Source organism: Doryrhamphus excisus, linkage group LG23, assembly GCF_037039965.1.
Source record: "Doryrhamphus excisus strain RoL-2023G ecotype Guam linkage group LG23, RoL_Dexc_Guam_v1.1, whole genome shotgun sequence".
NCBI classification, from domain to species: Eukaryota; Metazoa; Chordata; class Actinopteri; order Syngnathiformes; family Syngnathidae; genus Doryrhamphus; species Doryrhamphus excisus.
The window spans coordinates 8,563,320-8,578,814 of NC_136379.1; the positions used below are offsets into that span (position 1 = coordinate 8,563,320).

At 33.4% G+C, this 15,495-nt stretch overlaps 1 protein-coding gene across 1 annotated transcript in view; it reads left to right on the forward strand.

The window, feature by feature from the left end:
• The window catches only part of fat2 (FAT atypical cadherin 2), an 85,427-nt gene that overhangs the window by 48,874 nt on the left and 21,058 nt on the right, over positions 1 to 15,495 (forward strand). The window contains exons 16-21 of the mRNA XM_058058907.2: positions 4,082 to 4,293; positions 9,376 to 9,513; positions 10,700 to 10,843; positions 11,031 to 11,228; positions 12,957 to 13,563; positions 13,646 to 13,846. Coding sequence (XP_057914890.2) covers positions 4,082 to 4,293; positions 9,376 to 9,513; positions 10,700 to 10,843; positions 11,031 to 11,228; positions 12,957 to 13,563; positions 13,646 to 13,846 — 1,500 coding nt within the window. The remainder of the gene's footprint in view (positions 1 to 4,081; positions 4,294 to 9,375; positions 9,514 to 10,699; positions 10,844 to 11,030; positions 11,229 to 12,956; positions 13,564 to 13,645; positions 13,847 to 15,495) is intronic.

Genomic DNA, 15,495 nt, shown 5'->3' on the forward strand with positions numbered 1-15,495 from the left:
TGAATATTAATATATATTATATTCTTACAATAAACATAATTACTAAATAGAATAAAATAATAAAAATAATTACTAAACAAACAAGTAATAATGACATTCAACAATGTATATATAATCCAATAAATAAAATATAAATCAATATTTTAAAATATTACTTATGAATATTAATACATATTATATGCATATAATAAACATACAATAAAATAATAATAATAATTACTAAACAAACAAGTAATAATGACATTCAACAATGTATATATAATCCAATAAATAAAATATAAATCAACATTTTAAAATATTACTCATGAATATTAATACATATTATATGCATATAATAAACATACAATAAAATAATAATAATAATTACTAAACAAACAAGTAATAATGACATTCAACAATGTATGTATAATCCAATAAATAAAATATAAATACATTTTTTAAATATTACTTATGAATATTAATACATATTATATGCATATAATAAACATACAATAAAATAATAATAATAATTACTAAACAAACAAGTAATAATGACATTCAACAATGTATATATAATCCAATAAATAAAATATAAATCAACATTTTAAAATATTACTTATGAATATTAATACATATTATATGCATATAATAAACATACAATAAAATAATAATAATAATAATTACTAAACAAACAAGTAATAATGACATTCCAAAAAAAAACATGCTAGGTTTATTAGCGACTCCAAATTGTCCATAAGTATGAATGTGAGTGTGAATGGTTGTTTGTCTATATGTGCCCTGTGATTGGCTGGCTGGCCACCAGTCCAGGGTGAAAAACAGCTGGGATAGGCTCCAGCACCCCCAGAAACCCTTATGAGGATAAGCGTTAGAAAATGAATGATATATTTTCTCTTATTATATCTTCCATACTGGGTACTAGAAGCATAAAGGTGACTGTAGGGGTGTTATTTCATGTCTAGAGGGCTCTAATAATAATAACAATAAGTAGGTTTTCTGTGCTGTAACTACAAAAATATTCGATTATTCATAAGGAATCTGATTTTTTGGGGAAATTGACTTATCATGGTCGGGTCGATCCAAGCTAATATTGTTATTATTAAGATTTTATTAGCATGCAGTAATGCTAACTGCCATCTGGTGATTGTAGTCCTGCAGGTTGTTGACACCAAATTTTGTGGCCCCCCGGGAGTGGAAAACTTTGCCCAGCCCTGAGTTTGGATCTTGCATCTGTTAAGGAGCCTGCAAGTGTACGCGGCCAATTTTGTGTGTGTGTGTGTGTGTGTGTGTGTGTGTGTGTGTGTGTACGTACGCACACACAACGATGCACACGAGAGTCATTGAGGTTTACGGTGACAAAAACTTCCCGCCACTTTGCTCCTTGTGGGAAGTCTCATCACATCACGGCGTGCAGATTAAAGTCTGGCCACGACATAAAACTCGTATACGGGCTGCTACACACACACACACACACACATCAGTGCCATAAGTGCTAGCGTCCATTAGCATAATCACATGCACAAACAGGACCGTAGCAAGCCGCCATGTCAGCCTCTCGTGGTTTGTAGCATTCCGCTGCCGACTTGTGAACAGGAAGTCATATTTGTATGATTGAGACAAACAATTTACACCACAAAAAGAGAACGTTGTCGTCTTTTATTGAGCGGACGCCGACGCGGAGAAGTCTCGGCGTCGGTGTTGCTAGAATTCATCTAAAGCAATAAAGCCCAAGGAAGGCAGAGTCTAATCAGCTGAAAGACGCATGTGAAATAAATCCGAAGGAACAAGTTGAAGCAAAAAGCGAAGGACTCGTCTCCAAAGTCCCGTAATTGGACGGGAGAGACGCAGGAAGGAGCAGAAAGACAATAAAAATAACATGAGTAGCGGATAGAAACTGAATATTTTATAAAGGCAAGCAAGGCCAAATGTCACTGCATTTTTCCACACCCATTTACCGGATTTTCCCGACTATAAGTCACACTTTTTTTTTTTTATAGGTTGGCTGTTCCTGCGACTTATACTCCAGAGCGACTTATATGTAAATTTATATTCCACATTTTTTGGACTATAAGTCGCACTTTTTTTTGTAGGTTGGCTGTTCCTGGGACTTATACTCCAGAGCGACTTATATGTAAATTTATATACGATATTTTCTGGACTATAAGTCACACTTTTTTTCATAGGTTGGCTGTTCCTGCGACTTATACTCCAGAGCGACTTATATGTAAATTTATATACCGTATTTTTCGGACTATAAGTCACACTTTTTTTTCATAGGTTGGCTGTTCCTGCAACTTATACTCCAGAGCGACTTATATGTAAATTTATATTCCACATTTTTTGGACTATAAGTCGCACTTTTTTTTGTAGGTTGGCCGTTCCTGCGACTTATACTCCAGAGCGACTTATATGTAAATTTATATCCCGTATTTTCCGGACTATAAGTCGCACTTTTTTTTGTAGGTTGGCTGTTCCTGCGACTTATACTCCAGAGCGTCTTATATGTAAATTTATATACCGTATTTTTCGGACTAAAAGTCACACTTTTTTTCATGGGTTGGCTGTTCCTGCAACTTATATTCCAGAGCGACTTATGTATGTTTTTTTCGACCTAATTATGCATTTTTGGCATTGTGCGACTTCTAATATTATTGGAATAAATTCCAAATTAAAAAAATGAAATAAATAATATAAATATTCCAAGAATTATATTCTTATTCCAATTTCAACAATAAAGTTGTAATAGTTAAACAGAAATGAACAAAAAGCATAATTTTATGAAAATAAGGTTAAAATATTAAATAATAAATAATAATAATAATAATAAAGTTATATTATTATTACCAGCAAAAAGAATATGCTTTTGAAGAGAAAATTAATGTCATTTTAGCATGTTAAAGGCATTTTTTAAAAGTTGCACTAACATGAAAATAAACAAAAATATAATAAAAGTCTGAATATTCCAAGGAGAAAATGTTCAATAATGAAGTTGTAATAGTTAAAACAGAAATGAAAAAAAATGCATAATTTTATGAAAATAAGGTCAAAATATTAGGAGGAAAAAAGTTATTTTATTACTAGCAAAAATAATATGCTTTTTATTAAGAGGAAATTGTCATTTTAACATTTAAAATGTGAAAGGCATTTTTTAAAGTTGCACTAACATGAAAATAAACAAAACAAAATAAAGTGATAATTTTGGGAAAATTTGTCCTAATATTATGGACAAAAAATTGTAATATTAGAAGTAAAAAATATTATTTTAAAAGAAAGTTAAGTTGAAATATTTTAAAAAATAAGGAAACAGCCAAAATAATTTATTAATATCGACCTTTTTCTCCTTCCATTGTGCTCTTTTTTTTCCATTTTTGCTGCATATTATCTGCCATACTTTTAATTAAAAAATGTGCTCTGGGCCGCACTTTGGACACCCTTCCTCATGATTGATGCCATGCTTTGACATTTCAACACGCCATGCTCACGCTTCGGTGACATTTCACATCTGACAGACGTCCGTGTTGCATATATTTCATGACCGTTTCATTTGCAGTTGCAGCATCGAACGGCGCCTGCATGCTACATTAGCATTTAGCCTCATTGGCGTCGACGGAAGATGACTCCATAAGCTATTACATGCGTTTCATCACGGCGTCGTGCATATGTGAGCTTGTCGGCACGTAAAAAAGGACCGTCGCGGCGCCGCGCTTGGACGCGCATCACATTTACATGACGAACATATTTCACGCCGAGCGACAGGCATAATCGGCTCTTCAAAAATGGATGTACACAGGAGCCGACCGTCATGGTAATCCCCCCCCCCCCTCTCGTGTAAGTCGTGTCACACACTTCCAACCCGCCTGAGGTTTTGGCTTTTTATTCGTTATTATTGTCAGAGTCCGAACCCTGCAGGCCACATTCACAAACGTTCACACAGAAACACGCATAGTGGGGAGGGTCATCCATGGGGTCACCATGGCGACACATTTCAGGAAAAATATAATAATATATAAATTTACATTTTCAAAGTGTACAGTTTGACTTTAAATAAAAATGCTAAATAACTAGCATGTGTGTCGTGTCCCAGGCCTCCTGACCCTGGCTGCCCCGCTCGACTTTGAAATTTCACGGGAGTTCTACGTGTCCGTGGAGGGCAGCCGAGGGCGGTCGGCCCTCCGCGACATCACCATGCTCGTCATCAACGTGACGGACGTCAACGACAACGCACCCGCTTTTGGGCGGGGCGACTACAGTGCCGAGATATCCGAGGAGGACGCTCCGGGGAGCCTGGTGATGAAGGTACATTTGAAAAATACTGCCAATGAATTGCCTATGTGAGGTGTTAACATGCTAAAAGCTAGCATGTTAGCATTGTTAACATGCTAGAATAAATGTTCTTTGTTTGTTGCATACACAGTGTTTTCATGTTAGGAGATAGCATACTAACAGTTAGTATGTTAAACTTATATAGACAGTGTTTTCATTGTAGATGTTAGCATACCAACAATGACCTTAGCATGCTAAAATTAACAGCTTTGCCTTTTTAACCACTTTTATAAAAAGCATCATTGCATGTGAAGTGTTAACACGCTAAAAGCTAGCATGTTAGCATTGTTAGCATGCTAGAATAAACATGTTCTTTTTTGCTGCATAGACAGTGTTTTCATGTTAGGAGATAGCATACTAACAGTTAGTATGTTAAACTTATATAGACAATGTTTTCATTGTAGATGTTAGCATACCAACAATGACCTTAGCATGCTAAAATTAACAGCTTTGCCTTTTTAACCACTTTCATAAAAAGCATCATTGCATGTGAAGTGTTAACACGCTAAAAGCTAGCATGTTAGCATTGTTAGCATGCTAGAATAAACATGTTCTTTTTTGCTGCATAGACAGTGTTTTCATGTTAGGAGATAGCATACTAACAGTTAGTATGTTAAACGTATATAGACAGTGTTTTCATTGTCGATGTTAGCATACCAAGAGTGACCTTAGCATGCTAAAATTAACAGCTTTGCTTTTTTGAACCACTTTCACAAAAAGCATCATTGCATGTGAGGTGTTAACATGTTAAAAGCTAGCATGTTAGCATTGTTAGCATGCTAGAATAAACATGTTTGTTTTTTTGCTGCACAGTGTTTTATTTTTAAGAGATAGCATACTAACAGTATGTTAAACTTACATAGACAGTGTTTTCATTGTAGATGTTAGCATACCAACAGTGACCTTAGCATGCTAAAATTAACAGCTTTGCTTTTTTTAACCACTTTCACAAAAAGCATCATTGCATGTGAGGTGTTAACATGATAAAAGCTAGCATTGTTGCGTGCTAAACTAGCTAGCATGCTAAAATAAACATGTTTGTTTTTTTGCTGCACACAGTGTATTATTGTCAGGAGATAGCATACTAACAGTTAGTATGTTAAACTTATATAGACAGTGTTTTTATTGTAGATGTTAGCATAACAACAGTGACCTTAGCATGCTAAAAGTAGCATATTCGTTGTTTTGCTGCATACAGCATTTTATTGTTTGGAGCTAGCACACTAACAGTATGTTAAACTTATATAGACAGTGTTTTCATTGTAGATGTTAGCATACCAACAGTGACCTTAGCTAAGGGGGACCAGGGGAAGACCAAAAGACAAAATCCCACACCACGAAATACCAAGAGAGCCAACTGACGGTGTTGACGCTCACACCCTCACAAAAAAGTGATGAGGAAATGCTCCTTATATACCCGCCCAGCCCTGCTGATTACTCAGACCTTCAGCTGGGATTGGACACCACAGGTGCTTCCACTTCACCTAACCAACAAGGTCATTCTAGTGGGGAAAAAAACCAACAAAACTCTTAACAAAACTTATAACACTTACATTAACATGCTAACATTATCATGTTAGAATTTTAGCCCTTTTTTTCCTTCCATAAACACTTAGCTTGGTGTTAGCATGTGAACAGTTAGCATGCAAACTACATCATTTCAGTCTGGTATCAGCGTTTTTAGGTGCGAGGGATTACGATAATGTGCTGTGGCCCAATTGAAAACAAACGCATTGTTAGCATGCTACAATAAACATGTTCTTTTTTTGCTGCATTGACAGTGTTTTCATGTGAGGAGATAGCATACTAACAGTTAGTATGTTGGTATGTTAAACTGACATAGACAATGTTTTAACTGTAGATGTTAGCATACCAACAGTGAACTTAGCATGCTAAAATTCACAGCTTTGCCTTTTTAACCACTTTCATAAAAAGCATCATTGCATATGAGGTGTTAACATGCTAAAAGCTAGCATGGTAGAATAAACATGTTCGTTTTTTGCTGCATACAGTGTTTTCATGTTAGGAGATAGCATACTAACAGTTAGTATATTAAACATATATAGACAGTGTTTTCACTGTAGATGTTAGCATACCTACAGTGACCTTAGCATACTAAAATTAACAGCTTTGCCTTTTTAACCACTTTCAGAAAAAGCATCATTACATGTGAGGTGTTAACATGCTAAAACTTAGCATGTTAGCATTGTTAGCATGCTAGAATAAACATTGTTTTTTGCTGCACAGTTTTTCATGTTAGGAGATAGCATACTAACAGTTAGTATGTTAAACTTATATAGACAGTGTTTTCAATGTAGATGTTAGCATACTAACAGTGACCTTAGCATGCTAATATTAACAGCTTTGCCTCTTTGACCACTTTCAGAAAAAGCATCATTGCATGTGAGGTGTTAACATGCTAAAAGCTAGCATGTTAGCATGCTAGAATAAACATTGTTTTTTTGCACAGTGTTTTTATGTTAGGAGATAGCATACTAACAGTTAGTATGTTAAACATATATAGACAGTGTTTTCACTGCAGATGTTAGCATACCAACAGTGACCTTAGCATGCTAAAATTAACAGCTTTGCCTTTTTAACCACTTTCAGAAAAATAATCATTGCATGTGAGGTGTTAACATGGTAAAAGCTAGCATGTTAGCATTGTTAGCATGCTAAAATAAGCATCGTTTTTTTGTTTTCATGATAGGAGATAGCATACTAACAATTAGTATGTTAGTATGTTAAACGTATATACGTATAAACGTATGTTTTCATTGTAGATGTTAGCATACTAACATCGTTATTATTATCGTTATTATTGTTATTGAAAAATCCCAATGGTTAAACCACAAAATCCGACAAAGTGGCAAGAGACTACGCAAACACCCCTCACACTACACATTGGCGACCTCTGGTTGAACTTGAAGGTCATTGCATCGTAACGGACCAGGACCCTGAACGCCTCTCGTCCTTAACCCGCAAACCGAATCCGATCTTAAGTGAATTGTTTGTTTGTGTTTGTCGACGGGCCACAAAGGAAGTCACTTGAAATGAAATTTGTCCTTGAGAATATGAAAGCACACGTCAAAAAAAAAAAAAAAAAATGTCACGCTTACAAGAACACGCTTATGTCACATGACGCACGGCGCCCTTCAGAGGGCAACGCCAATAAAAAAAGGCTTACACATAAAAAATAAAAAATAAATAAAGCTAAGGGTAAAGACGCATGACATGAAAGATATTTTATCAATAAATCCACATGCGACGTGTGTGTGTGTGTATGTGCGACGCGTGTGCGGGGTCCGCAGTTATCCGCCATCATGTCAGCCGTCATGTCCGCCATCATGTCAGGTGTACGGGAGATAAGGCGGCAATAACACGGCTCGGTGGCTCGCTGATGGCTCGCTTTAATCACACTTCCACGGGGAACGTTTTTTTCTTCTCCTGACCGTTTATATACATATGCTACAACTTCTTGTACTTGTACTTGTACTTGTACTTGTACTTGTACTTGTACTTGTACTTGTACTTTTACTCTTGGAAATATACAGTAATTAATTGTTAGCACGTAACATCATTAACTCCATGTCCACTTTTTTATTCCATTAGCATTTGAACTCTTTTCCTATTTGTTTTCAGTCTTTTCCAAAGCTAACAAGCATCCAATGATGCAAATGTATCCAAAGTGTGGCCAGGGGGCCATATGTGGTCTTTTCTAAAAAATTAAAAATAATTCGAAAACTAAAAAAACAACAGTAATTCTATAAGAATAAAGTCAAAATATAGTATTAGCATAGTAATAGTAATAAGTATAGTATTATAAGGGAAAATAACATCATTTTATTAGCATAAATAGCACCAGGAAAATCAGATTGCAGAAAAGCTTATGTTATAATATTATTGGAATAAAGTCATATTTATGAGAATACAATTTTTATGAGAATTATTCCTGAGAATAATATAGTGTTAGCATAGTAATAGTAATAGGTATAGTATTATGAAGGAAAATAACATCATTTGTTTAACATAAATTTGAAAATTAAAGAAAAAATCACAATTAAATTTTAAGAAAATAAAAAAATTTGAAAGATCAGCAGTAATTTTACAAAATTAAAGTCAAAATAAAGTAATCAAATGACAAAAAGTCATAATTTTACAAAAATAATTTAATATTTTGAAGAAAACTAATGTCATTTTTGTAGCTGAAAGCTGAAATATTAACAAAAAATATATATTTTTGTAACGGGTGATATTCTGAGAAACAAAACAAAACCAAGAAAATCACATTGCATAAAAAGTTATGTTATAATATTATTAGAATACAATTGACAAGAAGAAAGCTGATAATATTAAGTTAATATTCCTGAGCATAATATAGTATTAGCATAGTAATAGTAATAAGTATAGTATTCTGAGGGGAAAATAACATGATTTTATTAACATAAATTTGAAATATTAAAGAAAAAATCATAATTTAATTTTAAGAAAATAAAAAAAATGAAAGATCAGCAGTAATTTTACGAGAATAAAGTCAAAATAAAAAAAATGAAATGAGAAAAAGTCATAATATTACATAATATAACATTTTATAAGAATAATTTAATATTCTGAAGAAAAGTAATGTCATTTTTGTAGCTGAAAGCTGATATATTAACAAAAAAAAAACATTTTTGTAACGGACCATATTTTGAGAAACAAACAAAACCAGGAAAATCAGATTGAAGAAAAAGTTACATTATAATATTATTGGAATAAAGTCATATTCATGAGAATAAAATTTACAAGAAGAAAGCAGGAATGGAAAAATCAGTTTTACAAAAATATTCAAAAAGTCAACAGAAAAAAAATCATGCTGGTTATTGTGTGTAGCTGCTCTATAGGAGTCCACACCTCAGATTAGGTTAGAAGAAAAGTGCTTCGATTTGCATTATAAGACCTTGCATGTGACACCTTGGAATCATGGAATTAGCTCCTTTAGTCCTCGGAGCTTCCCATCGCTCATGACATCGTTGAACGTTAACGGACCCCCGCTTTGACCTCCCGTCCCTCAAGGTCACGGCTACCGACACAGACGGGCCGCTCAACAGCCTGGTGCGTTACTCCATCGTGAGCGGCGACCCGCTGCGGCAGTTCGCCATCCACCCTCGGAGTGGCGAGATCACCGTATGCGCCGGACTGGACCGAGAGGAGGTGAGTGTGTGTGTGTGTGTGTGTGTGCATGTGTGTGTGTGTGTGTCAAATAACAGAGCATGTCATAGCTAGGCCGAGATGTCGTGCTAATATGCCCCCAAGTGGCTGTGCTTAAAAATAAAAAAAGTCATAATTATAATATTAATAATTTTAATATTATGCAGAAAAAAATTGCAAAATGTCAAAATATTAAATTGGAAGTGTTTCCCATTTTACTTATCCAAAAAAATTATCAAAAAATTTGGTTGGTTTGATTCTCATAATATTATTATATTATTATAATATTTTAATATATATAAATTATAATATATTATAAACATATATTATTATTATATTTATATTTTTTTAATTTTTAAATATTATTATATTTATAATTTATATTATAAATAATATGATAATATTATAATATTATTGGTTGGTTTGAGCCTCATAATATCATTATGTTATTAGAATAATATTATAATAACATAATAATATTATGAGGATCAAACAACCAATAATATTATTATGTTATTATGTTATTATTATGTTATTAGAATAATATTATAATAACATAATATAAATTATAAAAATAATAATATTTAAAAATTTAAAAATATAGCGAGCATGTTATTATAATAACATAATAATATTATGAGGATCAAACCAACCAATAATATTATTATGTTATTATGTTATTATTATGTTATTAGAATAATATTATAATAACATAATATAAATTATAAATATAATAATATTTAAAAAATTTAAAATATAGCAAGCATGTTATTATAATAACATAATAATATAATGAGCATCAAACCAACCACAATTGCAATTATTATAATAATATTATAATATTATTTTGATATTATTATTATTATTTTAATGTTATTATATAATAACATAATATAAATTATAAATATAATAATATTTAAAAATTAAAAAATATATTATAATAACATAATAATATTATGAGCATCAAACCAACCAAAATTGCAATTTTTGGATAATTAAAATGGGAAATACTTCCAATTTACGAGAATAAAGTCATAATAAAGTCCCGATAATAAAGTCAAAATATTACGCGAAAAAGACAATTTATGAGACCAAAAGTTGGTGATGAAATGCTGAATGGCGAATACGAATAATATGTGGGCAGCCATTTATGAATATGCGTTAAAAATGATGTATTTTGTCTCTGCAGCTTCCTCATTACTCTCTAACGGTGCAGGCGGCCGACGAAGGTCATCCTCCTCTCTCGTCCGCCGTCCTCGTCTCCGTCACTGTGGTGGACGTCAACGACAACCCGCCCCTTTTCTCACGAGTCGAACACAGCCTGCTGCTACAGGTAATCACCATCATCAAAACAATAATAATAATATACATAACATAATATTAAAAAATAAAATGTTATTTTATTCATCTTCCTTCTCATTTCCTTGGCAAAAATCCTTAATAAATTCCTCTAAAATACATTTTCAGACATGCAATTTTCAGACACCCCTGGTCTGACTGTATACGTGTTCCCGATGCAGGAGGGCGAGTCGGTGGGGAGCGGCGTCCTCCAGCTGGTGGTGACGGACAAGGACACGCCCAGGAACGGACCGCCGTTCTCCTTCCACATCGTCAGCGGCAACGAGGACCGCCGCTTCCACGTGGACCAGGGGGGCCTGTTGTCCCTGTCGGCCCCCCTCAGGAGGAAAACGAAGGCTCAGCATCGGCTGAAGATTCAGGCAAGATAGTTTTTTGTCACTTTACACAATTCCCCCCCCCCCCCCCGACCCCCCCAGATAATAACGTGTCACGCCATGTCAAAGCGATGTAATCCCAGCCTGGAGATAAAATGCTGACGATGGCGGTTTGTGGCGGCGATGGCGGCGGCGGCGGCTAACGAGCTGATTGTCGTCGTCGATGGCCGAAATTATTCCGACTCGGAAACACTGCCATTCCCAAGCCATTTTGTAATAGCAGGTCAAAGGTCACATAAAGGTTGATTGCATCCTAGCCTTAGTGAAAGTGAAAATGAAAGTGAAAGTGAAAGTGAAAGTGAAAGCAATATCATCATTCATGGAATCTGCAATCAGCCGAGCGGAATTCCTAAGTTTCACTCTGCTGGGAATATTGATTTATTGATACGTGATCATGCATAATATTGCAGACTCGTTTTCCCGCCATGTTGGACACGCATGACATCACATGACCTCTGACCCCACTAAACCGGGAACCTGGAACCTATTCTGTTCTGGGTTTGGAAATATTTGCCCCCCCCCTATAATGTGCCATATTTTGCCCAATATAAATTAATTTTTCAGTATTTTAATATTTTGACTTTATTCTCTTAAAATTATCATTATCAATATTATTTTTCCCGCAACCCAAATTTCCAAAAATTACAACTATTGATTATTTTCTTTGTTTACAATATTTTGTTTTAATATTTCAATATTATACTACCCAGATTATGTTATTTTTCTTTAATATTATGAAGTTATTCGCAAATTTACCACTTTTTTTTCTTAATATTCCCGTAATATTCTCATTTTCCCCCCACCGAATTTTCCCCAAATTTAAACCTTAATTTGTTTTTTTGTTTAAAAATATATATTGTTTTAATATTTCAATATTATATTACTAAAATGACATTATTTTTCCCTAATATTCTGACGTTACTTTCATAAAATTACCACTTTTTTTCTTAATTTTCCCGTAATATTCTCACTTTCCTCCCCATATAATTTTCCCCAAATTTTAATATTATGTTATTATTTATTTAATTTATTTATTTATTTAATTTATTTATTTATTATTCATAGTTTACAAAAATAAACTATGAGCAAAATTAATGTCACGAATAATCAAGAATTAGAATAAAATAAGAACCTTAAAATAATATTAATCAAATTATTTCATATATATTATATTATATTATATTATATTATGTTATATTATATTATATTATATTATTGATTTTATATAATATTATTATTTATTTATTATTGATTATTATTTATTTATTATTGATTATTATTTATTTATTTATTTTATTATTTATTATTCATACATTACAAAAATAAACTACAAGCAAAATTAATGTCATGAAAAATCAAGAATATTAGAATAAAACAAGAACCTTAAAATAATATGAATCAAATGATTTCATTTATATTATATTATATTATTTCATTTTTGATTTATTTGATTTGATATATTTATGAAAAAAATCAAAAGTTGTATTATTTTGAGAAACGAAACAAAAATAAAAATGTAATTTTTTTAAAATGAGGTCGAGGTAATTGGTCACATTTGTGTTGTTATGGTAACGGCGACGCCTGTCCGAATAAACACATGCGATATGCAGTACATCCGCAAAAACAGAATACGATTGAAAACAAAGAGAAAATACCAGAAAATATTCCATTCCGAACATAAAATTCTTCATAAGATCTTTGCGTTTGGTTCAGGTGACGGACAGCGGCCACCCTCCGCTCTCGTCCATCTGCGTGGTCACCATCAACGTCACTGAGCAGAGCAAGTACCCCCCATCGGTGGTCCCCTTGGAGGTCTTCATCACCACCGCCGAGGGTTTCTTTGCAGTTGCCAACCGCCTCATCGGTCGGATCCACGCTTCGGACCAGGACCCACAGGACGTACTTTCCTACCAGCTGGTCTCCGAGGACCCACCCGGGTTGCGATTCTCGGTGGACCGAGCTGACGGTAAAATCTGGGCAGATGAAAACCTGGACCAGGGTTCCTACTCGCTCAATATCAGCGTAACGGACGGCAGGTTCAGCGTCTGGACCGGGGTTAAAGTTCACGTGTGGGTGGCCACTCAGAGGGCGCTGGATTCGGGTTTGACTCTGCAGCTGGCCGGGGTCTCGCCTGAGGTTTTTTTGGGCGACCACTGGAGGGGTCTCCAACGAAGCCTGGGACTCGGACTGGGTTTCCCCAGACAGGAACTTCACCTAGCTAGCCTGCAGCTGCTCCCTGACGCTCGGATTCTGGAGGTTCTTCTCGTCTGGAGACCCACAAATGGACTCATCCGGTCTCTACCAACCAACAGGCTGGCAGGTGATCCTCAGCGAGTTCAATTCCGACATTTTCCCGTTCCTTGAATCGTGACGTTAACTCAGTACTCATGATCCCATTTTAGGAATCATGTCGGATATTGAAGACTCCCTGGGACTGAGCGTCGTGGGGTTGAGCCACAATGGCTGTCTGGGTACCGGGTGTCCGCCACGAGGATGCAGGAACGCCGTCCACCTGACGGGCGACACGATAACCCACTTCAGCACCGCCAGATTGGCGTACATCACGCCGCGGCACAACTGGGAGGGCGTCTGCGCCTGTAACGGTAGGAACGTTTTTGCAGTACTCCGTAGAGTACGTACTGTGTACTTTTTCCCGCAACGCAAATTTTCAAAAAAACAACTATTTATTATTTTGTTTGTTTAAAATATTTTGTTTTAATATTTCAATATTATACTACCCAGATGACGTTATTTTTCCCTAATATTCTGACGTTATTTTCATAAAATTACCACTTTTTTCCTTAATTTTCCCGTAATATTCTCGCTTTTTCTCCACACCAAATTTTTCCCAAATTTATACCTTTTTTTGTTTGTTTAAAAAATATATATTGTTTTAATATTTTAATATTAGAAGACAAAGATGACATTATTTTTCCCTAATATTTTTATGTTATTCTCATAAAATTACCACTTTTTTCCTTAATTTTCCCGTAATATTCTCGCTTTTTCACCCCACCTAATTTTTCCCAAATTTATACCTTTTTTTTCTTTGTTTTAAAAAATATGTATTGTTTTAATATTTTAATATTAGAGGACAAAGATGACATTATTTTTCACTAATATTTTTATGTTATTCTCATAAAGTTACCACTTTTTTTCTTAATATTCCCGTAACATTCTCACTTTTTCTCCCCAATTTTCCCCAAATTTAAACCTTAATTTGTTTTGTTTGTTTAAAAAATATATATTGTTTTAATATTTCAATATTATAATACTAATATGGCGTTATTTTTCCCAAATATTATGACGTTATTTGCATAAAATTAATAAAAAAATAAATAAAATTAATTTTCCCCAAATTTAAGCCGTATTTTGTTTTGTTTTTAATATTACAACTTAAAAAAAACATATTTTTTCTTTAATATTTCCCACCTACTTTTAAAATTAATTAAAAATTTAATTAAAATTAAAATAAATAAATAAAAAATTCCCCAAATTTAAACCTTATTTTGTTTTTTTTTTGGTTTAAAAAAATAAATATATATTGTTTTAATATTTCAATATTGTAGTATTAAGACAACATTCTTTTTCCCTAATATTCGGACATTACTTTCATAAAATTACCACTTTTTTTCTTAATATTTCTGTAATATTTTCACTTTCCCCCCACTTAATTCTCCCCAAATTTAAATCTTAATTTGTTTTGTTTGTTTAAAAAAATATATATTGTTTTAATATTTCAATATTATAACACTAAGATAGCGTTATTTTTCCAAAATATTATGACATTATTTACATAAAATTAATTAAAAATTAAATAAAATTATTTTCCCCCAAATTTAAACCATATTTCGTTTTGTTTGTTTCTAATAATATTACGACTTTAAAAAAAACATTGGTGTTATTTTTCCCGAATATGATGACGTTATTTGCATAAAATTAATTAAAAAATAAAATAATAATAATAAAATAATAATAATAAAATAAAATAAAAATTTCCCAAATTTAAACCGTATTTCTAATAATATTACGACTTAAAAAAAACCATGATTTTTCTTTAATATTTCATGTCTAAGCTAATAAAATGACTTTATTTACTTTATTTATAACGGTATGAACGTGTTTGCAGTACTCCGTAGAGTACATACTGTACGTCTGTGTACTTCCTTTGACGGACGTCTGGCGACAAGTCAAGCCGCTTTCTGCGACCTGACAGGAGCTTGTTGGCGTAAACTCGCTCGGTTATCACGGG